We start from the raw sequence: 24,064 nt of genomic DNA on the forward strand, positions 1-24,064 counted from the left end.
ACGAACAATCCGCTAGATGGATCTACCCAACCCTAGCAACGCCAATGCTCCTGCCAATCCCATTGTCCGCGCATCATCCCACTGCGTAGCAACAAAGCGTGTCCTCAGTTGACACTCGTGTGCAGGAAAAAAAAAAAAAAAAAAAAAAAAAAAAAAAAACACACCACAATTCAGTGCCACGGAATATGTTGGCACTTTATAATTTAATAATAATTCCAGCCAAGCAGAAATTTAAGGTATGTTCACACTTATAATATTTGTTGCCTAAAATTAGCTGTACACATTTTTTCAGGTGACACTATCTGCACCAGTGCTGTGTAGCACGCCTGGCCAAGCAGCATATACTGCTCTGTGGAGAGGGGTGAGGGATGGACAGATGAACGATGTTCCTACAGGGGTCACCATTTCAAGTTTCCCCAGAAAAGTAGGTAATCATGTTCCTCCTAACAGCAGTGGCAGGATAGTGTAATGGTTAAGGGCTCTGACTCGGACACAGGAGACCTGTGTTCAAATCTCGGCTCTGCCTGTTCAGTAAACCAGCACCTATTCAATAGACCTTTGGGCAAAACTCCCCAACACTGCTACTGCCTATAGAGCGCGTCCTTGTGGCTGCAGCTCTGGCGCTTTGAGTCCGCCAGGAGAAAAGCGTGACATAAATGTTCTGTGTCTGTCTGTCTAACAGATCTCTGAAGCAGAGGCAAGCAGCGTCTGAGGACACCTGTATACACTTTAGATTTCTAGACTTATGCCTGGTACACACCATGCAATTTCCCATCAGGTCGAAATGAATTTCCAACAGTTCTGATCAATTTCCCAATCAAACTTGTACAGACATGATCGGTAAATCAATCAGATGAAGGTCCCGAAACCTGATGGAAATCATTGATTCGACTCATGGATCTGACGGCAAATTGCATGGTGTAAGCCAGCCACGAACAATCAGCAATGACCATTTTGGCTGGGGAGAATCTGTATGGTGTATGTAGCTTTACAAATAAATCAGACGATCACCTCAATAATAAATGTTTCCATTGGGGAAAGGGGGGGGGGGGGATTCAATCTAGCCATGTGCATGCATCTAAAGAGTACTGCTATAATGTGTATTTGCAGCCCACTTGTCACTAGGGGGCAGCGTGAAACAATAAGAGGACCTCTGCTTTCAGTTTCTGTTAGCAGGTAGAGATCAAAGCATTCTACTAATTTACAGCACAACAAGTTCTGCCGACTGAAGTCAAAAGCAGTGCACTTATCTCAAACGAGGAAAAAAAAAAAAAAAACAAACCTCTATTGGGCTAATTAGAGAGCGCCGTAAACAAGAAAAATAAAAAACATTGGTTGAAATCAAGATTTGCTGTTGCCTTCAAAATGGCGGTACTAGTCTTATGTAGACTTGCTTGTAGTTTCTGAATATACATGTGTGTGTGGTAGGTTGCACTGAGATGTACGTGCCAGGTTGGGATGGACAGCTCAATTGATGTCCAAACTAGTAATGCAAAGTGAAACGTAGGCTAAAGCTCCGTTAATTCTTCTGCCTACAATATCACTAGTCTAATGTAAAAAAGCAATTACTCCTCTAAAATCCTACCACTAAGGCCCTACTGTCCACGATCCTTTATTTCTCCAAATGCAAATTAGGTAATAGAACTGGAGCCTGTGGAAATCAATAGGCTGCTTCCGAGTATATGGGTCGGGGGATGTATGCAACCCTCTGGGATAATATATTCTTTTTTTGCACATCACATCCAAATCCCCATTGCCGTTCATTGACATGGCAGAAGTTTCTGATGCAAATTCTCAGCTGCACGCTATTCAGTGTAAGCAGGACCTAACCAGGGCTGTGGAGTTGGAGCAATTTTTGGGTACCTGGAGTCGGAGTTGGAAGTTTCATAAACTGAGGAGTTGGAGTCGGATGATTTTTGTACCACCTCCATAGCCATGCAAGGGCTGGGGAGTCGGAGTAATTTTGGGTACCTCGATTGGAGGTGGGAGTCGGTTGTTTCATAAACTGAGGAGTCGGAGTTGGATGATTTTTGTGCCGACTCCACAGCCCTGGGCCTAACCAACCTTACTACAATTCCTCTAAGGGGTCACCCACAAGGTCCCCAATTATTTTTCCACAATTGCAATCACGATTTTGCTATGCAATGCATAATCACGGTAAAAATCGCTCCACGACGCAATTGCGCTTTTGTAAAAATTGAATTGCAGTAGTGGAAAGTGCCTACCGCGATTCCTATGTTATTTAGCAAACCCTAGCAATGAGGGGAAAAAAAGCTAACGATTTTCTTTTTGCGATTCAGCATCGCAAAACGCAGATAGTGGAAAAGGGCCCTAAGCACTTTTCTGAGCCCTTTGTGATTGATTAGCGCTTTCTGAGCACAAAAAAAAAAAAAAGTGCCCCCATTCACTTTCATTCAAAATCACGGTAAAAATCATGTAAAAATCGCCGCGATCATTTACAGGAAAAAATGTGGCTTTTTTTACTGTGTTTTTAATGAAAGTGAATGGTAGCGATTTTTAAAAAAGTGCCCAGAAAGCGCTAATCACAAGCACTCAGAAAAAAACGCACAGTGTGGCTGAGCCCTAAGGCTGCTTTCACAGTGAGAGGTTACAGGCGCACGTTAGTGCAGCCTGTAAGGCTCCACAACGCACAGCAATGTAACTGCAATGGGCTGTTCACAGTGCCCACGTTGCGTTACATTGTAACGCTGCACGTCAATCTAAAGTGCAGCATGCTACGGCGTTAGAGCGGCTTTGCCGCGTTAGCCTGCTTGCACCACCATGCGTTGCGTTAGGTGCACATTATGCGACCTTAAAGTAGCACCTAACACAACGTCTTAGTGGGAAAGAAGCCTTAGTGTTTTGTTTTGTACTAGTTTTCCTTTAAAGAGAATCTGTACTCTAATATTTCTTACACTAAAAAGCATACCATTCTATTCCTTATTTTCTCCTGTGCCCCTCTGTGCTGTTTCTGCCACTCTCTGCTGCAATCCTGGCTTGTAATTAACAGTTTTAGGCAGTGTTTACAGACAAACTAACCCGCTTGTAATAGGCTCACATAAGCAGAGTGTGTGAGTCATACAGAGTGTGCAGGGGGCCTGCAGAGGGTGTGTATCACTTCTATCCAATCACTAGCAGCCCTGCACATTCCACACATTCAAGCCTTAGCCCGACAGACACGACAGAGGAAAGGAGATACGATTTATTACAGAGACAGTGCAATTAGGAAAGGCTGCAGTAAGCCAGAGCACATTAGAACAGGCATAGGAACTTATAGGATAGAAGAACTAGGGCTGAAAAATTTGTTACAGAGTCACTTTAATACTGCCTCTGACACAGAAGACCAGGGTTTGAATTTTGGCTCTTCCAGTTAGCCAGCACCTACTCAGTAAGAGACCTTGGGCAATACTCCCTGAGGGCTGGTGCACACCGAGCGGGTTTTTCGGCGTTTTTGCAGCCGCTTGGTCAATGTATCTCAATGGGGTGGTTCCCACCAGAGCGGGAGGCATTTTGCTGAAACGCATACTCCCGGAGTGAGACATTTTTTGGATTGCTGAGGCGTTTCTGCCTCCAATGTTATAGGAAAAACGCAAACCACTCTGAAAAACGGCAGTTCAGAGCGGTTTTGCAGGCGTTTTTGTTACAGAAGCTGATCAGTAACAGCTTTACTGTAACAATATATAAAATCTACTACACCAAAAACGCTTCCCAAAATCGCAAAATGCTAGCTGAAACGCTACAGAAAAATAAGAAAAGGCGTTTCAAAATCTGCTAGCATTTTGCGGATCTGCTAGCGGGTTTTGGTGTGCACCAGGCCTAACACGGGTACAGTCTATAGAGCATGTACTAGTGGCTGCAGTTCTGGCGCTTTTTTAGTCCGCCACGAGAAAAGCATGATGCGTATTCATAATAAGCTGTGAAGCAAGAAATGTGCATATTTTTTTCGAGTGGGCAATTCTTTCCTATAGCCTTACCTGCTGAAAATTAATAGAACTGTAAAATATATCACTGGAAGCAGACTGCATGAGAACATGTAAAATCAGAGAGATTTTCTCTTTCAGGTGCTATACTAAAGTATATGTTCCTTTTTTAGACGCAGTTGACAGAAGCAAATTAACATCTCAGTGAACGAGCTACAAATATTTGTTTGCAGGAGATTTAAATGTAAAGGAAATGTATTCCCTCTGCAACGAAGATGAAAGCTTTAGCACATCTATTTGTAAAAGCCCAGATATTTAAAAAGCAAGTGATGCCAATTGCAGACTCTGAGCTTTTTTAGGACAAACCAAGTAATGGTAGTTAATCAGATTTGTGCTTGCATCACAGTGTGAGACAGGATGTTTAATCAATACCAGAGTTGTTCAAATGACCTGCACTAAAAATAGTACACTCCAACCACAAGTAGTTTTGTTCAAGTACAAGTTCACTTTCAGGTTTATTTGCTTTTCTATGCATTTAGAAAGAAGATTTTATATAAATTACACATAGAACATCTTGCAAAAAATAAATAAATTATGTTTTCCTACTTTTTATTAGTTTAGTGTTGTACCGTGTTAGCCATCAGTAAAAGCAAGAAGTTTTAAATCAGGATGATACCATTTATTGGCTAACTTAGAAGAAAAGCAGTAAGCTTCTGGCTATGAAGACTTCGTCAGACCGATTCCTGTACACGAATATTGACGGTTTACAAATTACAAGCGAACAAAGTTCAGATTATCTGCTCTGAAAGCAGACATCGCATTTTGTTGCATAGCCGCTGTAATTATACATTACATTTTTCTCTTTTCTGGTCAGCTAGGAATGTATACTCATTGAAGCAGACAAGAATTGGGGGGGGGGGGGGGGGGCTTTACAGTAGTTTCTATGAGGTTTCTAAATGAAATACTCCACACTTTCAAAGCTCAGTTCTCTTTTGAAGTGCAACTGTCGGGCATAAAATCAATTCTTTATTTTTATCTGGTAAACAAGTAATAAGGGTGCTAACCAGGTGATCCAAAAAGTTAAAATCATCACTGTTATATTTCTTGTTGATGAATGATCATTCCCCAGTTTACCTCACTCTTATTTGGTACACACAAAATTTGGTACACAAAGGAAGTTGCAGGGCATGCTGGGTTGTCCTTTTTTGCTTCTCTAGTAGAGAAGTAGAAGTAGAGAAGCGACGAGAGACGAAGAGACAACCCAGCATGCCCTGCAACTTCTTTTTTGTGTACCAAATTTTGTGTGTACCAAATAAGAGTCAGGTAAACTGGAGAATGATCGTTTATCAACAAGAAAAGGAATAGAGATTTTAACTTTTAAATTGCCTGGTTAGCATCCTTATTACTGGTTTACCAGATAAAAATAAATAATTGATTTTTTATTTTATGCCCGATAGTTACACTTTAATGGAAATAGTCAAATTTGCATTGTTTTGCTATGCAAAATACTTTGTGCATTGCAGGTCTGCCTTTTTTTTTTTTTTTTTTTCTGTAAAATATATTATACATAACTGAGTGGCTGCATCATGTAGTTGCATTCATGGCTGTGGAGTCAGTACAAAAAAAAAAAAAAATAATCACCCGACTCCAACTCCGTTTAGGAAGCCACCGACTCGGTCTCCAGGTACCCACAATTGCTCCGACTCCTCAACTCCTGAGGCCTGGGAGGACCTACTGGAAAGCGCAAAACGCTATTGCAATTGCTAGCGATTTGTGATAGCGTTTTGTAAGCGATTTTGGGAGCGATTTCCCTGCTCCTATTCAATACATTAGAATGGAAGCACTCCCAAAATGCTGCATGTCCTGTGATTGCGATTTCCTTAATCGCAATCGCTCTAGTGGATTCTGTCTCATCCACTTACATTAGTAGAGCGTTTAGGGAAAAAGCTAGCGATTGAAAGTGCTCACTAAACGCTCAAGAAATAAAATACTATAGTGGGTTCCAGGCCTCAGTCTACTTCTTGTCAGGGCTGTGCAGTTGGTACAAAGATCAACTGACTCCAACTCTCCAGTTTATTGAAACCACCGACTCCAGGTACCCAAATTACACTCCACAGCCCTGGTTTCTTTTCCAGTACAGGTGACAAAAAAAAGTGTACTGGATAGTTTGTTGTCCCCTTTACCGTCATCACCTACATGGGTCACCCTGCTCTTCATTAGAAAAACATGGGCAACATGAAAGGGGCCATTGCTACTTTTCTGTCTGTCATGCTGATCCTCTACCCTCAAGGTCAGATTTACCCCTCAGGAGCCTATAGTTTCAAATTGTCTAGTCTGTCCATCACTGCATGCTTTGTCCTTGCCACACAGCTGACAAATGGATAATTAAACGGTACTAATTTAAGAAACATAAGAGAAAAGGGGGCAAAGAGGGATAAGTAGCTTACATGTTTCATGTCCGCGAGAACATTCCTAAAACATTTAGCTCTTGGGCTATGTTGACAGTGGTGCGTTGTGATGTAACGGCCACATTCTAATGCGGCTTGGTACATGGCAATGTACCACCTACGCAATGCAGGGCTGTGGAGTCGAGGAGTCAGAGCAATTTTTGGGTACCTGGAGTTGGTGGTTTCATAAACTAAGTAGTCAGGAGTCAAATGATTTTTGACCCAACTCCACAGCCCTGATAAGTAACAGACTAAAGAGTTGGAGTCAAGGAGTCAGAGCAATTTTGGGTACCTGGAGTTGGAGTCGGTTTCATAAAGTAGGAGTGGAGTTGGAGGATTTTTGTACAGACTTCACAGCCCCGATGCAATGTTCACAGTGCAATGGGTGTGGTGCAGTATAACAGCGCGCGGCATCGTAAGGCACAGCATGCAGTGCATTATAGGAAAACACACACGATAAGGGCTCATTCACACTCTGTGCTGCGCTGTCAGTTTTGAAGCACTGAACATAGTCACATGGTAACATGGAAGTCCACAGATTTTCATGTTATCATTCACAGTACACGAGCAGTGTGTAGGAGAAAGCAGACTGGCACTAGATACAGGCCAAAGCAGTTGCTGGGTCACTGGATTGAGTATTTCATACCCAATTGTGCACTCAGAGGTAATCAAAGCATATACTTGAAGAAAAGGCAGGTGAGCCACTAATCGTTGCAACAGAAAATACCTTTTAATCCATGGTGGTATGTCACATCAGGGTACACAGTGGGGGTGAGGGAGGCCTCCACTGTGTACCCTTCACAGTACATCTGTGTGTTCCCATGCGATGTGATGTAATGCATCTGGGAACATTTTATCGCCTGACGCTCGGTTTCCTGATGGGAGCTAATGTGTTGCAGCTGCTGACATCTGCGCTTTAACGCACCACGATGTGCATTCCATGCGATGGGAATGCATGCACAAAAATCACAATTGTGCATGCGTTCGGTAGTGTGAATTAGTCCTACAAGCAACAATTTGACATACTTTTCATTGGCTGAATACAATATAAAGCGCCGGATAACATGCAGTGCCGATTTCCAATTCCATTGCTGCTGTTACCGGTGATGCAACCACTTCCACTGTGAACCAAGCCTTATGGTCTAAGCTACGTCTAACCAGCACTAGCATGATCTCTTTTCAACAAAAACATACACATTTTAACAGTGTGCATGCAATCAAAATAACAGATCACTTCTCAATACTGAATTGTTAAAAGCCAACTTTTTCTTGTATGATATGCAAAATATCCCTTACAGTATAATGGAAGAACCTAGAAATAATAAAAAAAAAACAGGGTTACAATAATGTGTTCCCACTAAACATTTAATTTCCTGTCGCAGTTGCGCACTTGTAATGTGGAGGACAACCTGCAAAATCTCTCCCCTTTGACAGGTTTGTATTTACATTATGTAAAAAAAGATAGAAGAGAAAAAAAAAGCATCAAAAGCAATGCTGTTGCTATATTGTGTCTTATTAAACAAAGACACCAGCAAAGCTGGCAAAAGTGCTGCTGCCAATTAGAGCAAAGATTTTATTGTTTAAGCAAAGTGAACAATCAATACAGTTCACAGCCACAACTGCCATCTTGTAAAACTCCCCATGCACTGGAGAAAACATAAAAATAGGCAAAAGTGCAATAGTTCATTGTAAAGTGGGAAAAAAAAAACACTATATGTCCATATACAGAACAAAATAGATAGCTACCGCAGACTGCAAAAGTTGTGTAGTTCGTAAAACCACAAACCTCAGGATGGCAATTTGGCCAAGATGAGATGATTTGGGTTTTCACCATGTGCTTATTCACAAAGAAATACAGATACCATGCAATGAGCCACCTGCATTTCTATTCATAAGAGTAAACATGGCGGTGATAGCCTGATCACTTTCTATTATGCCTGTGTTGTTTGCCTGCCCCGAGTCAGGCACTAAACAGAAATGACACTGCATTAAATGCTTTTCACAGAAGCTGCCACTGCCTGTTATAGAGAAACACTATGAATTCTACAGCAATCTTTAGTCCATTTAAGAAAATCTGGATTCCACTGAACAATCACCACACATCACTTGCTTGCATTGCCACGCATCTTCCTTCTGAGAAAAAAAATAAAACGCATTAGCCAAGAACTTCACATCATAGTGAAAAAATATGCAGACGCAATTTATTGCCCATTCCATATATGCAGATTCCTTCAAAAACTTCCAAACATGGATTGCAGCACCCACGACTATAGCAAAGACTCAGCACAACAATGCCTTCGTGCACAGAAATAAGCATTTCACAAGATCACTGCATCAAAAGCACTACGCCAATAATGGTTTAAATCATAAAGACACAACCTGTGGCTTAACACCCTGAAATTTTAATATGAGGCTTCCAGATCAGCCTTCTTTTAGATGGAAGCAACATTTTTGGTGTGAAAACCAAAAGCAAACTATTACCACCCAGTAAAACCACAATGAAGCTGTGTTAAGAAAAAAAATAAAAAAAATAAAAAAAAAAAATGATATCACAACTGGTCTAAATAAAAGCACTAATAGCAGAACAATGACTGTACTATAGGCTGGGCTCAGTTTCCCATGCAGGTGTGTCAGGGAGTCTACAAGTCTGCAACTGCACCAATGAATGGAACGTTTCAAATAGTACAAATGTGCTACTCCCACAGCATCACTCATGGTGTTACAATGTGAAGAAATACATATTCATTGCAATCTGTGAAGCTGGCTTCCTGAAGACTGAAAAAGAAAAAAAAATTGTTGGGAAGCATTTTTCTGTCTCTATGCTACAGCAACATTGAGAGCCAGCTCAGTGCAGATGCTTAGCAGCAATTCTTGACTCCTAGCCCAGAACACTGACAGTTCATCTGTCCATGGTGCTGAAATTGCATCGCGCTACCTCCAAGCCCCCCTCCTCTCTCCCTCTTCCCCCATCACACGCCCCCTAAGACATTACAAAATACAAGCCCTTATTTTCCAACCGTATAGTAAAAACTATGACATGCAGATCAGTTAAATAAGCAACACATTAATGGGAATGGTGGTAATAGCCACATAGTAAAATTAGCTATGGTTTCATAGGAGAGAAAAGAAAAATAATGGGGGAAGCCGGTGCAAAGGTCCATTTGTGAGCATGCTTTGCATGAGCAGCACACCAGAATCCTGCTGCAATGCAAATCATGCAGGCAGAGCTGGGGATCAATAGCTTGACAGCCTCCAGAAAATGCAGCAGAAGACAATCTGCAAGACTAGGCAATCGAGGCAGATCGTTTGTTCTAAACCGAGAGGCGAAATCTTGCAAGACGACCACAGGGAGAGGGGAAAAAAGCATGGCAGTGACTAGTGGGAATGAAAGGACACCTTCTTACCGTCCCTCTCGCACAGCTGAATGTTCTCCAGGCTCAGGTTCTTGATCATCTCCTCGCAAGGGCTGTTAGGGCTGCTGATGTGTTGGCTCAGGCGTGGTACCTCCATGTTTTGTCTGGAAAGCGGCGGAGATTCTCTGCTGCGGTGGATTTAAAAGCCCTGGCTGAGGTCTCCCCCCTTAGCTGTCTCAGAGGTGCCTTGCAGTGCCTGGGTCTGGCTGGAAGAGGAGGAGGCGGTGTTCAGGCAGCTCTCCTCTCTGGGCTGTGAGAAGGAGCGTCACCACCACGGCACACGCTGATCTCCAGGCAGAGAGACAGACAGAGAGAGAGAGGGGAGAAAAAGGGGGTGGGGGAAGAACTCCAGTCCAAAAGCCCTGATCACTCGTGTGCCTCTCCTTCTGCAGCCCCTGCTGCTTCCCTCATGCAGGGTGCTGCCAGCCTTGCATTGGGGCTGCTTGCAGAGAGGCTGTACCTCTTATGTAATAGCGTAATCTTCAGATCAGACAGTCCCTTGCTGCTTGCACACGCAGGCAGCAGCAATCACGCAGCATCCGTGGGGACTCTGGGGAGATTTAGCTAGACAAATAAGGGACTTGGGACTCAGCAGATGAAAGAGTTGCAGAGCGAGACTGCTCTGGGGTCCATTTTTCTCTCTCATTTTGGAATTTAAAACATGCAAAGTGTGAACATCACTGCATAGTTGGTTTATTAGCTCATGTCATTTTCTTCTATAGAACATATGCAAAAAAGAATTCCCACATTGGTTATGGGCTTATTCCCTTTTCTGTAAAAATGTCCATGGATTCTTATTAGAACATTTGCAGATTTTTCACCATTAGCAGACACAGTGCTTCCTTTTATAGGAATATACAGTCAGAAATAGGTCGACATGTATCCATGTAATTAGCCCTGAACATGCAAGCTTGACTCCAGGTATAGGACTGTGTGCACAGCAGTGAGTGGTCAGGGCTACTGCTATAGCCAAAGCCTGGATGTATGAACAGCCATGAGCATGTGAAGTACTGGGACTGGAATGACAAAGCACATGGTAGTGTTGCTTTGTCATGAATATATTTTAATAAGACTCCTGTGGTCTATTGTAGCCATCTCCAAGGGTAGTAGATTGTTCTAGGCTTGTGTTGAAATGTTCCCTTTTGATATGGGAAACCCCAAAAAACAGGTTATTTTTTCCCAAGTAGTAGAAAATACATGGCAATCCCCCATTATGGCTGCCTCCATTATCATCATCAACCCTTTACTGAGCAAGAAATTGAGGACCCCCCCCCCAAAAAAAAAAAACTGGTCTGTACCTCCTCTTCATCTCACTTTCTCCCATCACGTATCCTGTGCCCAATCCTCCCCCTCCATGCCTCATACCCAACCCTAACTGACCTTCTCTAGATAACTAGATCACCCAGCTCCCAATTTTCTCATGCAAGCCTAGGATAAGGCCACACAAACCTTAATTGCTGGCATAACCCTGTCATACCTGTCACCAGGAGGATGATGGGGGATGCCAGCAAAATGATACGGTCAAATGGCGATGTTTCTACAACCGGTGTTGCGTTGTGTTCTACTTTGCCAGGTTTTACTACCCAGTCTATACTTTGCCAGGTTGTACTAATTGTTGGATAAAGTGCACAGCCTTTTTCCCTGCATGCAGGAGCACTTTACCTCCAGGCAGAACCTTACTCACACACATCCGGATGTGCTCGTCCACAGCAGGAGCACAGCCAGAAGAAACATATTCAACAAGCTTTTGTCTAATAGGTTTACTGGCAGGGCGCTAAAACAGTGGGCTGTAGGAGGATCCAGGGAGCTGATAGATAATCCAGAGGCATCCCATTACTTAGGCAAGTACCGCGTTTCCCTGAAAATAACCGTGTCTTACATTAATTTCTGCTCCAAAGGATGTGCTAGGGCTTACTTTCAGGGATTTCTATCAGGAAGTGTCTCTCAGCAGAACATTTCCTGTTCCTGTGTACTGTGCTCTTCCTGGATTTGAAGGTATGCACAAATCAGTCACCTGCCCTGTCATCCCTTCACACAGTTAATAACCTTGCTGTGTGCTGGGATGACAGGACCGGTGCCCAAATGGCACTGCACTGCTATGTCCCCGCTTGCTGCCCACCTCTTTTTCCCCATCACAGGTACGCTTTAACAGGGATGCTCGGGTAGTACTTTTTAAAATCCGAATTGATCCGGGTATACAGATATCCGGATCCGGTTCGGATATCCGAATCCAACCTTTTAGATATTCGCATGAACGTGGATATCCGAATGCATTATCCGCGGATATCCGACATATTCGGATATCCGGATAGAGAAATCGGAAGTACCTTTTTAAAATGCTTTAAAAACACTTCTAACCTTTAAAAACACCTTCTATGCTTTTACCCTCCTTCCTCCTCCGCAGGAGGATCTTGTCTTCCAGGGATTTGTAGGATGTCAAAAGCACGCTCACAAACCTTGGCCAGGAATCTAACCCAGGTCCACTGCTTAGAAGGCAGCTATCACTGCTATACCACCAGCGGCCGGGAATCAAACCCAGGTCAACTAACATTACAAGCTGAAGCCAGCCATTTCACTCATCTCTTCAACTACAAGAAAGGCCCAGGAGTAGTCTTAGCTACTGTAATATCTATGTTACGGCAGGGCCCTTATTACAATTTCTCTTACAGAGCTATGGAAACAGTTTTGCCCATGCGATAAAGCGAGGTGCAAAAATGAAATCATGCCTAGCAGAGGATGGTTTCAATCCAACCTCTGGGTTATGGGCCCAGCACACTTCTGCTGCGCTACTTTGCAGTCTGCTTGCATTTGTATACAATCTTCAAGTTTAAGAAGGGTACATTAGTTCCTTTCACAAAAGAGAGAGAGATCTAGCAAGGGCTGAATTAGTTAAACTTTCTCATTCGTTTTAGGCCATGGTAGCAGTAGTGCGTTGCCTCCTTTCTTAACCTCCTTGCCGGTTATTCCGAGCTCAGCTCGGGGTAACTGGCGCAGGAGGATTTCTCAGGCCCCGTTGGGGGAAGCCGAGCAGGAAATCCCGTTCTGCACGGGATTTCCTGCTTGCAGAGAGCGCCGGCGGCGATCGGTATAGGTAGGGGGATGTGCTGCCCCCTTGCCAACACAATTGGAAAGGCAAGGGGGTTAACACTTTGAGACCTGGGAGCTACATTACCTGTAAGCTACTCTAAGCTTTCAAATGGAGGCGAGCAGTACAGACGGGGGTCTCAAGTGCTCACACCCCCTGTGACCCCCACCTGCAAGCTACACCCCAAGGGACCAAGTGCCCTCACCACCAGGAAGACAAACCACCTACCCTAAAAAAATAAAACACACAAAAGATTGGCATGTGCTCTCTCCTTTGGGGTGTAGCTTGTGGGGGTCCTGGGAGGTGCGAGTGCTTGGGACCCCGCCTGTACTGCTCCGTTCTGTTTGAATAGCTTAGAGCAACAAATGGCAGATGTTAGTGAAACAGAAGTTATGTGCCTAGTTGCATGCACACACCCACAATAAGAACTGCCATATAATTACATTTTTAAGGTAGTGTTGTCTGTGTTTATACTAAGGGTCAGAGCACAAACATTTCCCACCTAATAGCATAATTCGGCCAAGATTTATCAAACTAGTCTGGTTATTGTGAACATTAGTAAATCGCTTCCAGTGTGCTATTGATTTTTGTATACCTGCGGTTTGTCTTTCTTTTTAATCTACAGCAATGAACATTTTCCAGGGTCAAAAATCAAGCTTGAGCAGAAGGTAATGAGTGACTTATTGAGACTTAACTTCACTTCAGGATATCTTAGTGCAGGAATGTTCTTGTTTATGTATTAGGAAGCCAGAGGCATAAATGTATGTTTGAAATATTCAGTGAGGTGGCATTTCCTTATTTTAGGAGGCAATAACTTAGGTTGGACATTTCACCAGGACAGTGAAAAGAAACCTGAGACAAAGGCAACACAAATATTTATACAGGCCCTGATTTACCTCACAGGAGCCTATAGGTGCAGATGTCCTGGCGCCCTAGACTTCACCCTCCATGAACCTACAAACACCCCCGCCCCCCCCTCAACGGCACCACAGGTGTGCTGGCTAGCTCAGATGTCACTTCTCCCTTGCCCATCATAGCTACAGGTTTCCCTTAATACGGAGGATACCTCTGGCTACCTAATGCTAAGTAGCTAGTGGCGCCTCTGACTGAAGGGACATCTCATCAGTGGAATGCTGACGAGCAGGGTGAGCAACCTCATTTATTCTCTGCTCAGGACTCTGTAAAGGGAAGAAGGGAGGGAGGCACTTGGGAAGGAAGTGAGCAGCCTTTCCATCAACAGGCGCCTGTAGGCACGTGCCAACCCAACAGTGACTTATGGTAAATCTGGACCTGGATTTATACTTACCTTGGCTTCCTCCAGTACTATGCAGTCTGTGGGCTACCTTGGTGTCCTCCCGGCCTGCTCCATTACCCCACTGTCAAGCCACAGTAGTCGGGGACTACAGCACACGCGCAGCCCTGGCTTCAGCCAGGAGTGTTCTGAGCCTGGGCAGTTAGCAAAGCTTGTAACTGTGCAAGAGCAGAGTACGTCTAGCTGCTGAAGCATGACAAAGGAGGTGCGCAGCCAGGGCTGCACATATGCAATAGTCCCCGACTGCCTCAGTCCAGAGGCTTCTCACATCCTCCTGGAGACCACTGCTGCTACCTTGGACCCTTCTTTATGATCGGGTGGAAAAAAGAAAAAAATTCTAGCGATTTTTAGAGCAATTGTCCTCTTTCCTATGCTTAACATTGAGGCTGGATCAAGTGTGCACCTGCCCTAAGAGTTTTTAGTCCCACTGCAGGATCAAGGAATTTACTGCTAACATTTCAGACACTGCATGTTTCATGTTGGAGATGTAAGTAATCATTAAACTCTTCAGCTGCTGTTTACAGATCTGTCACACAACAGCTGTTTGGAATCTGAATTTCTGTGTCATAGGAGATCCAAATGTCAAATACATATTGGGTCTGTGACTTTAAGGAGCAGAGTGGTCTGTACATGCAGATAGGCACCCAATATAATAACTCTTTACTGAAGAAAAAACATGCTGAGATAAAAACTACACACCACCTTCAGGAACAGCAGCTTACTTAGAACAGAGAACAACACATAGAGCGAATACAGGACAATCACAATACCATAGTGATCATTACCACATTTTATAGACAGTGACATCTTGTGGTTGCTTTACTATACTGCAGTTTAATAATGTTGTTACCAATATGGCTCAGCAGCAGACATGGCTAATGAAATGCTAACAATTTTGAGTTGGTGCAAATTGTATATTAGATTAATGCAAATGAATGCAAGTTGGACCAATAGGACTAATCAAAAACAGTTCCAAGCGGCATACGTTTACATAGAACATGAAATCTGCTTAAGCTTGAAATTATTATTAGTGTCTCATTGGCCATTACTAGTCAGTAGTTAAACCCTTCGTCCTACATTATGGTTGCATTTCTATTACTGTTTTAGCATATATGTAAAGTAGTATTCCGTCAGTAGGAAGGAAAAGATACAGTTAACTGAATGCCAAACAAACAATCTTCTATTTCCTGTGCCTTGTTGATAGAAGAGCCAAGAACAGTCAAGCAATTTCCACTGGGAACTGAGCAGGTCGCAAGGATCATTGATTCCTGTAGTGCAACAAGCCAGACAGATTGTGCATCTCTGCTAGCTGTGCAGCCCACACTGGAGATAGCAGGCATGTGTCTGATCCATTTAGGTCTCCTCATTTTACACCACTCTGAAAACACATCATGCTTCTTTACCTAACAAAAACTTGAAGTTTGGAAACAGGAAGTAAAAAAAAATGACCTGTAGTGTTCATGTGATAGGACAGAAACAAGAGGATATGTGGAAACACCCATTCATGGATGTTCTAGACAGAGAAATGATCAGAGCTTTGGTAAAGCATTGTGTACATTGCCTTATTCTGAATAAAAAGACTAATGAAGTAAAATCTATTTAATAAAATTAGTTCACCTGGCTGGTTTCACACCAGGACGTTGCGTTTTAGGGGACGTTATGGTCGCATAACGTGCCCCTAACACCACGCCTGGTGCTCCCTGCTTTGGACGTCAGAGTGAGCCGCGTTGTGCAGCTCACTCTGGCGTCCGTAATGCCGTGATGCACACTCTTGGACGCATGCGGCATCACGTGGTCCCGCCGGCCAATCGCCGCACAGAGCGGCCGTTCCAAGAAGTAAACACTGCACGTCACTGAGTGCAGTGAATATTAATTAGCCATGTGTCTGGCCGCTCTCCGCTCCTCCCCAATGTTACTGAGCATGTGCAAGCAGTCTAACGCGGCTCTGCCGCTTACAAAGTACTGCATGCAGTACGTTGACTTATGGCGCAGCGTTACTGTGTAACGCAACGTGGGCACTGTGAACAGCCCATTGATTTTTCATTGCTGTGCGGTGGGCTGCGTTACAGGCTGCACTAACGTGCGCCTGTAACGTCCCACTGTGAAACCAGCCTTAGAGTTTTTACTTCCACTTATTCTTAACCGCAACTAACCCTAATAATGCCAACCATTTTCAGATCTTCAGCAGTTTTCCCAGCGATTGTCAGCTTTACTGTAAGCCCACTGCTCTCCCACCCATTCATTCCAAAAGAGTTGTTCCAAAATGCAGTTGGGCTGGCTGCTTCCCATAATTCAACCACAGGAGCAGATTTCTGGAAAGGCCACAAAGGCCTGGGCTTTGGAGGGCTACTATCCAAGGGTGTGGCTAAACATGGAGGAGGGTGCAGAATAATGGGGAAAGAGGCGCCCAGAGAAGATAAAATGCATTAAAAACAAATACAATGAAAAAAAGTAAGGTGGCTTACCTCAATGAAGACAAATTCACGTATTAATAGAATTTTATTGCACTGGCAACACGTTTCGTGGGTGAACACCCACTTCCTCAGGCAAAAAACAGTGCCTAATAGTGCTTGTAGTCACAAATAAGGCACCTTATTTGTGGCTACAAGCACCATTAGGCACTGCTATTTGGCCTGAGGAAGTGGGTATGCACCCACGAAACGCGTTGCCAGTGCAATAAAATTCTATTATGCCACCTCACTTTTTTTCCTTTTAATTTGTTTTTAATGCATTTTATCTTCTCTGGGCGCCTCTTTCCGCTTTATCCTGTGCCTTCACCCTCCTTTTGGAGGGGGATCAACCCTCTTTATTAGGTCATTTGAGGTTTGCTTTTTATCAAGAGTGCGTCCATCACCAGCTCCGTCTGGTCACCCGAGTGGAGTCGGGTTATGCATCTCCACCTGCTTCTAGTGGTCGGTTGCCCTTCTGCAACCCACCTTTGTGAGTATAATACATCCGCATATTTTACATGCTACTGGTACTGTGACATACTGCACCATTTGGGCTCCTGTTGTCTCTGGGTTTTCTTTCTGCAGGGTGCAATTTTTTATTATCCCTACTTTTTGACCATGGAGAAGGGTGGCTGTATATGAAAGAGAAGGTTGCAAGCAGGGGCAGACCTGCCATGAATCCACCTGAATCATGATTCAGGCAGAAAAATCGAGGGGACAGCGTTTGTAAAACAGTTTGTTTCAATCAGGTGAGGATGCTGGCATCAGATCCGCTCAATCACAGACGACCATTGCTCCTTTTACTAACTGGTGCCAATGGTATCACTGGCGGGATCATAGCACCGTCATTGGGCCAATCACTGGACTCGATCAGTAGCAGTGACATCTGATAGGTCACTGCTATTGATCGAATGCAGTGATTGGCCCAATGATGGCGCCATGGTCCTGCTCGCGACACCATAGGTACCAGTTAGCAAAAGGAGCAGCGGGTGGCTGTGTTTGGCCGGACTGCTGGTCACTGCCAAAGCTTCCCCACTGACTGGCCATTGTGATCTCCCCACTGACTGGCCAGTGATGGGGTTCATGTGGGGGTATATATGATATGGGGTATCTATCCATCATTTCCCGGGGAGGGGGATGGGGTGGTCAGAGGTGCATCCTCCAAAGTTTGCTTCACGCAGAAAAAAAGTCTAAAGATCTGGCCCTGGCTACAAGTAGAAAAGGGGGTCTGAAAATGAGGTGCAACAAATGAAATATGGGAGCAGCTGCCCAAGGGAGCTGTACATGAAATTGATGGGCTTCTAGTACATTGAACCCCAATTTCTAGGGGCAGGCCAGGCAGGTGTCTGCCTGGGGTGCTGTGAGGCAGGGGGGCGCAATGATGAGGTGATTAGAGGCTTCCACGCAACAGAAACCTCTAAACATACAACTCACCTCCTTCCCGACTCCAAGCAATGTTCACTTGAGCCAGGCTCCTCTGTCCGCAGTGCCGATTAGCTTACTCTTACTATTTCCTGATTAGCAGGAAGAAGTGAGGGTATAAGCGGCGCTGCAGACAGAGGAACCCAGCTCAAGTGAACATGGCTTGGAGCCGGGAAGGAGGAGAGTTGTGTGTTTAGAGGCTTCCGTTGCGTGCTAACTTTGCAGTGGAGAGGGGAGCACGGAGGGGGGCCCTGGGGAGAGTGAGGGAGGGTGAAGTCGGGCCCCCCCTCCCCGCAGCTCTGTCCAAGTTCGGCTGCGTCTCCCCCCTCTATCACCTATATAGGGGGCACCGATACCTAGCTAGCCTATACTGGGGGCACCCATACCTGGCTACCTATACTGGGAATGTAGTATGGGTTTGCAAGTCCAAGGGTGGGCGCAATTTAGCCTAGAAACTGCCCTGAGTACATGCATGCTATTCATGGAAGAAGAGGCTGAACTATTAAGATAAGGCCCCGTTCACACTTAAAAACGCAAACAGCTAGCGATTATCACTAGCTTTTTGCACGATTAACACGTATATTTAGCTGGGCAATTTAGCATTTGTGTTTAGCACTAATAGCAAATCGCCGGAGATCACGGCACTGAGATCACTGCCATTTAGTTAACATTGCACTAGCGCTTTAAAAGGCGTCTGAGAATGCCGGCAATTCAGCGATTAGTGTTAAATGCCCACTACGCCCGCTGCTGCACATGAAAGTAGTAGAATATGTAACAAAATAAAAAAAAAAAACAAGTTTGCCTAAGGGCAGGAAAAGTGTAAGGCTAGGTTCACACTGGGGCATTGTGGTGCAGTGTATTGGCTGGATTGTCGCACAAAAAGCAGCACTGCATTGAAAAAAACGTGACGTTCAGGCTGGGTGCACACATAGCAGAAACGCTAGCGTTGCGTAAAACGCTGCGTTTTTGCTGCTAATGGAAGTCTATGGGCCACAGGGAAACCGCATATAAAAAAAGTGTATGTGTTTTCTATGCGTTTTATGTGTTTTCAAAAACGCTGGTTCTGATGCATATTATGCAGGATGGCTGCCAAAACGCACATAATGATAGTCAATGGGAATGCAATGGTATGCATTTTTCTATGCGTTTTTGCTTAAAAAAAATTGTTTAGTGTTGCATTTCGCTTCCTGTTGTCTTGCTAGTGATTTGCATAAAACGCAATAGAAAACCGCATGAAAAACGTATATGCGTTTTGTATTTGTGAACCACAAATGCATTAAAACGCACGCAAAAGCGCCAAGAACGCAGTAAAATTGCAAAAAAAAAAAAAAAAAAAAGGCACACAACATTACCATAAAATGCAGCCTTTCACGATAGGTCATGTGAACCCAGCCTCAGTGTGGTTGATGCTGCCTAATAGTGTACGGCATCCAAACACACTGCAAAACAAGCATTTGAAGAGTGACCGTAAAGCATTCTTTTTATTGGCTACTTCACTGTATGCTTTTTCAGGGAAAGCAACACCCACTGTGAAACTAGCCTTATACTAGCCTTATCAAACATAATGATTGATAGCAATTCTAAAAAGCTGCAGGTAGACTTCAGTCTTCCAGGAAATCGGCCCAAATTAGAATTTTTCACAAAATCAGCAGCCAAGCTCTATCAGAGCAGCGATCGCAGAGCTTGCAGCACATGGTAGAGATCCTAGAGTGATCACATTAGTGGCTACAATAGCCAAACCGTGATTGCTCCAGGAAATCGTGGTAGTTCTGCAATTATGCAAATGTTGTCTCACAAAGCTTTGCAATGGGTGTACTTACCTCCCACCCCTGTGTAAAAATATGTAGTAAAATGTCTTCACTGCCTCAGCTGTTATCCATTCGTGTCTTGTATTAAATGTTGTATTGTTTAGTTTGTATTGTTATAGCCAGTATGCTGTTGTACAGCACCACGGAATATGCTGGCGCTATATACATTATTAATAATAATATTATTATTAATATGCATAGTGAGATTGCTATGGGCTTCCACAAAGTGGGTTTGTTTTAAGAGATAAACAGAACTGCTAGGCCTATGGTATTGTTTCAAAGGCAATAAGTACAGCAGTCACCATCTCTCTATCTCAGTTCAGGTGTACTGCAACAGGAACATTTTGACATTGCACTTGGACGGAGGGTCCTTTCACGCCACACCAGTTGAAGTGCAGTGCAACAGACAATATAACCACATTGCAACACAATGCAATGGTAACCATTAGTAGTGTGGCGCGGCAGATTCTGTTGTAATAACGTTTAGTATGCTGTGCATTACCAAAGTTGTGCGCGCAAACAGTTGCAATGTAAGCATATATCTATGGATTGTATGCATTGCACATTTTTGCAACACCGTTACTATCCTATTTTTCTGGATGTGCAATGCATGGTATTGTATAGTGTGATAGTGCCCTCAATCTTACTTTAAAACAAATTACAATAATTAAATGTGATTACTAGATGAAACTTGACCAAATTGGCCAATAACACCTGTGTGCAGCAGCCCTCGTCCCCCTCGGAGAGCGATCTGGCAGATCGCAGTGGCTTAGCAATTACCGAGAGCATTGTTCTCTCCGCTTACCCCTCCTGCCTCATGATGGGACTCCCAAGCTGCTCCATCAGCCCTGCGCCCCTTCCACATAACAACAGGCTAGGAATGTGCCTGTGTAGCCTATGCTCAGCCATGTTGTCCGAAAGAGGCGAGTCCCTATCCCCGACAGGTGACATGTCTAGTATGTGTGTAGGAGGCTTAGGGAAAGGAGCACACCTATTTGAATGACTTGCGTTTTGCTGCAAAGTGTAAAACGTATGCAAAAATCGCATGCTATGCAAGTCTATGGAACACGAACACAAACACACACACACACACACACACACACACACACACACACACACACACACACACACACACACACACACACACACAGTGCGTTACTGTACTGCAATGCACCACCTATGCGACATTCATAGTGCGGCAGGTGCATTGCGTACAGCATTATAAATTCACTGTATGCAGTGCGTTACTGCAAAACCTGCATGTTAACAGTGAAGCATACTTTTTCATTAAGCCGCTGGGAAATTTGGGCACAGGGTAAAGCTGATGAACGGCTCACCAAGCTCCTGCGGTGTTAATTTCTATTCCCCCTCCAGGTGGCCGAGGATAGTAGGGAAATATGTAATTCTTATACTGTTTTTATAGTAGTTTGCAATCCATCTTTTGACGGTGCCCAAATGACTGTCCAAGCGCTGATTTAGCCATAATTCTCATTAAAGCCTATGGCGGCACCAGTTACGCCTAAATTCTTGGCGCTGTTTTAGCATGGTTCACAGCACCGCACATAAAAAGGACCTTTAGGACACCTCCACCAACATTAGTGATGGGAATTATTTGAGGTTTTCTGAAAAGGTAAGGGCTAGATACATGTCTTAAAAAGATACTGGGGGGGGGGGGGGGGGGGGGGGGTCAATGAGCTGAACTTACCCGGGGCTTCTAATGGTCCCCCGCAGACATCCTGTGTTGGCGCAGCAGCTCACCGATGCTCCGGCCCCGCCTCCAGTTCACTTCTGGAATTTCTGACTTTAAAGTCAGAAAACCACTGCGCCTGCACGCCCGTGTCCTCGCTCCCGCTGATGTCACCAGGAGTGTACTGCGCAGACACAGATCATACTGGGCCTGCGCTGTGCGCTCTTGATGACATCAGCGGGATCGAGGACACGGCAACGCAGGCGCAGTGGTTTTCAGACTTTAAAGTCTGAAATTCCAGAAGTGAACCGGAGGCGGGGCCGGAGCATCGGTGAGTGGCTGCGCCAACACAGGATGTCTGTGGGGGGCCATTAGAAGCCCCGGGTAAGTTCAACTCATTTTCCCCTGACCCCCTACAGTTTCCCTTTAACAAACAAAAAAGTGCACATAGCCTGATATCCCAGGAACTTCCCAGCAATGTGAGAAGGTATAAGAATGCCACTCTTGCTATGCAATGTCTCACAGGAAACTGAATAATAATGCTACCGGCTGGCCAGTCTTCATTTGTATACATTATGCATCCTGTACATCAGAAATCCCTTACAGTAGGCTAAATGGGTTATTTTGAGCTCACAAGCTATCCTTTCAGCAGGCAGCCAGCAAGAGAGACTGTAGATAGGTGTCCCTCTGATTTACCTCAGGTGTGCTGTTAGCTCATTACAAGCATGACTTTCATGGAAAGCTGCAGAGATTGCAAACCGCAGCTGAAGGAGGTTTAGCACACCTGAAGTTAGAGGGATATGGTGGCTGACATTTATTCCCTGTTAAACAATACCAGTTGCCTGGCTTTCTGGGTACTCTGCAGCAAAGTGAAAGTGACTACATTACCCCTCAGCAACCACATTTCATCGCCTGAAAATGAAAGCAGAGGAAAAAGCAGGAGACACACAAGAGGTAAAATAGAAAATACCAGAGGCATTTTAGATGCTTTCCCTCTTTTTTTCTTAATTGTTTAAAAAAAAAAAAAAAAAAAAAAAAAAAAAGCCGTAACACATACAGACATGCGTTTTAGGTTCCTTTTACACTAATGCACTGTGGTAGCACCCGACAAGTCATATTGGCCTCAATTCACTAAGATCATGCTGGAGATAATAAGGCAAGAGAAAACTTACCTCCACACAGTAAGAGAGTTATCTTATCTCTTCATTCCTTACGTTACCTGTTCTGTAGTTAATTTACCTCCTCTGTAGTTAAGTTACCTCCTCTGTAGTTATTTTCACACACAGTTAATGAACAGCCTGTCTTTAACTCTGGAGTTATTTTAAGGATTAAAGAGTTAACTTAGACAGAAGAGTTAACTTTAGGTTTGCCTGAGGTAAAATGTTTCCTGAATACTACATGCCTTATCACCATGGTAACAACTCTAGAAGAGTTAATAAAGACAGAAGATAAGCTTAGTGAATTGAGGCCATTGATAGTTATAGCCGTCGCGCAACTGAAGAAAAAAGAAATTAACACGATTTCTGGGAGTCACAAGGTATCACATGGCTGCTTATGCATTACTTCTGCGGCCACCGGAACGCTTCCGCCGCAATGGAAACAGTGTGGCCTGTCTCACTTCAATGGCCACTGCGACCAGCTGCGTCAGGAGAGTACCGCTACACAGTAAGTGTAAAAGGGGCCTATTTAGACTGGGAAAGCATTCTGTTTTACATATCTATGTGTTGGTGAACTAAAGAAATACCTTGGCATGGTAATTAAAATGCAGGTGCAAGAAGTAATCAGTAATAGGGAGGGAAACGCAGACTATTCCACATAAGTGGTTTTATGTACAATATGTGCATTTGCACATAGGCTTTTTTTTTTTACGCTATACAGAGTCGCAGACAGCTGCTGAACACGCAGCATCGCCTATTGCGTTAAAATGTCTAATTTCAACAAGTGTGACTCCTGCCTGAGAGACCATTTGAATATGTATATATTAAAGTATATTATCAGGTGTCAAATAGTATATATTATTATTGCAGTAATTGTTTTGTATTATAATTGGTTGTGTGTTAAACTAAAAATGCATTGGGATGGTAATCGCACACGTAGGAGCAAAATAACTTCAAGCAATTAATTTCCACTTTAGGGGTCAGATAAGGTCCTTATGGTTCCATACAATTTATCCCCCTATGTAAACCATGTGGGCTAACAGATCACTGTGAGACCAGCAAGCTGTGGATTGCTTTTTCCTATTAGGTCTCCACATCCATTTGTCAACAATAAACAAGGTGTACACAGCACAGATAAATGCAGTCCCACGCTATTAATATAACATCACTAATTGCTTTGCATATGTAAGTCTATATTAGCTGTACCTTTGTGACTTCTGTAGCTCTTAATACATCTCCACATGAAGTCTATAGGCAGGGAGAATGAATGGACTGGTCAGGCAGGGATTCTCTCTAGTGAGGCATGTTCTCTAGAGCTCTGATCAGGTGAAATCATTCATTTGGGCTGCAGCTAATTAACACA

At 44.0% G+C, this 24,064-nt stretch overlaps 1 protein-coding gene across 2 annotated transcripts in view; it reads right to left on the reverse strand.

Annotated features, from left to right (window-relative positions):
* Window positions 1-24,064, reverse strand: part of PHYHIPL (phytanoyl-CoA 2-hydroxylase interacting protein like) — a 301,123-nt gene that overhangs the window by 189,703 nt on the left and 87,356 nt on the right. The window contains exon 1 of one of the 2 annotated variants that reach the window (XM_068258695.1): window positions 9,772-10,225. The exons of the other annotated variant lie outside the window; for it this stretch is intronic. Coding sequence (XP_068114796.1) covers window positions 9,772-9,877 — 106 coding nt within the window. The 5' untranslated portion in view covers window positions 9,878-10,225. Of the gene's footprint in view, window positions 1-9,771; window positions 10,226-24,064 lie in introns of those variants that run through there. 2 annotated transcript variants of the gene reach the window in all.

The sequence above is a fragment of the Hyperolius riggenbachi genome, chromosome 10, assembly GCF_040937935.1.
Source record: "Hyperolius riggenbachi isolate aHypRig1 chromosome 10, aHypRig1.pri, whole genome shotgun sequence".
NCBI lineage: Eukaryota > Metazoa > Chordata > Amphibia > Anura > Hyperoliidae > Hyperolius > Hyperolius riggenbachi.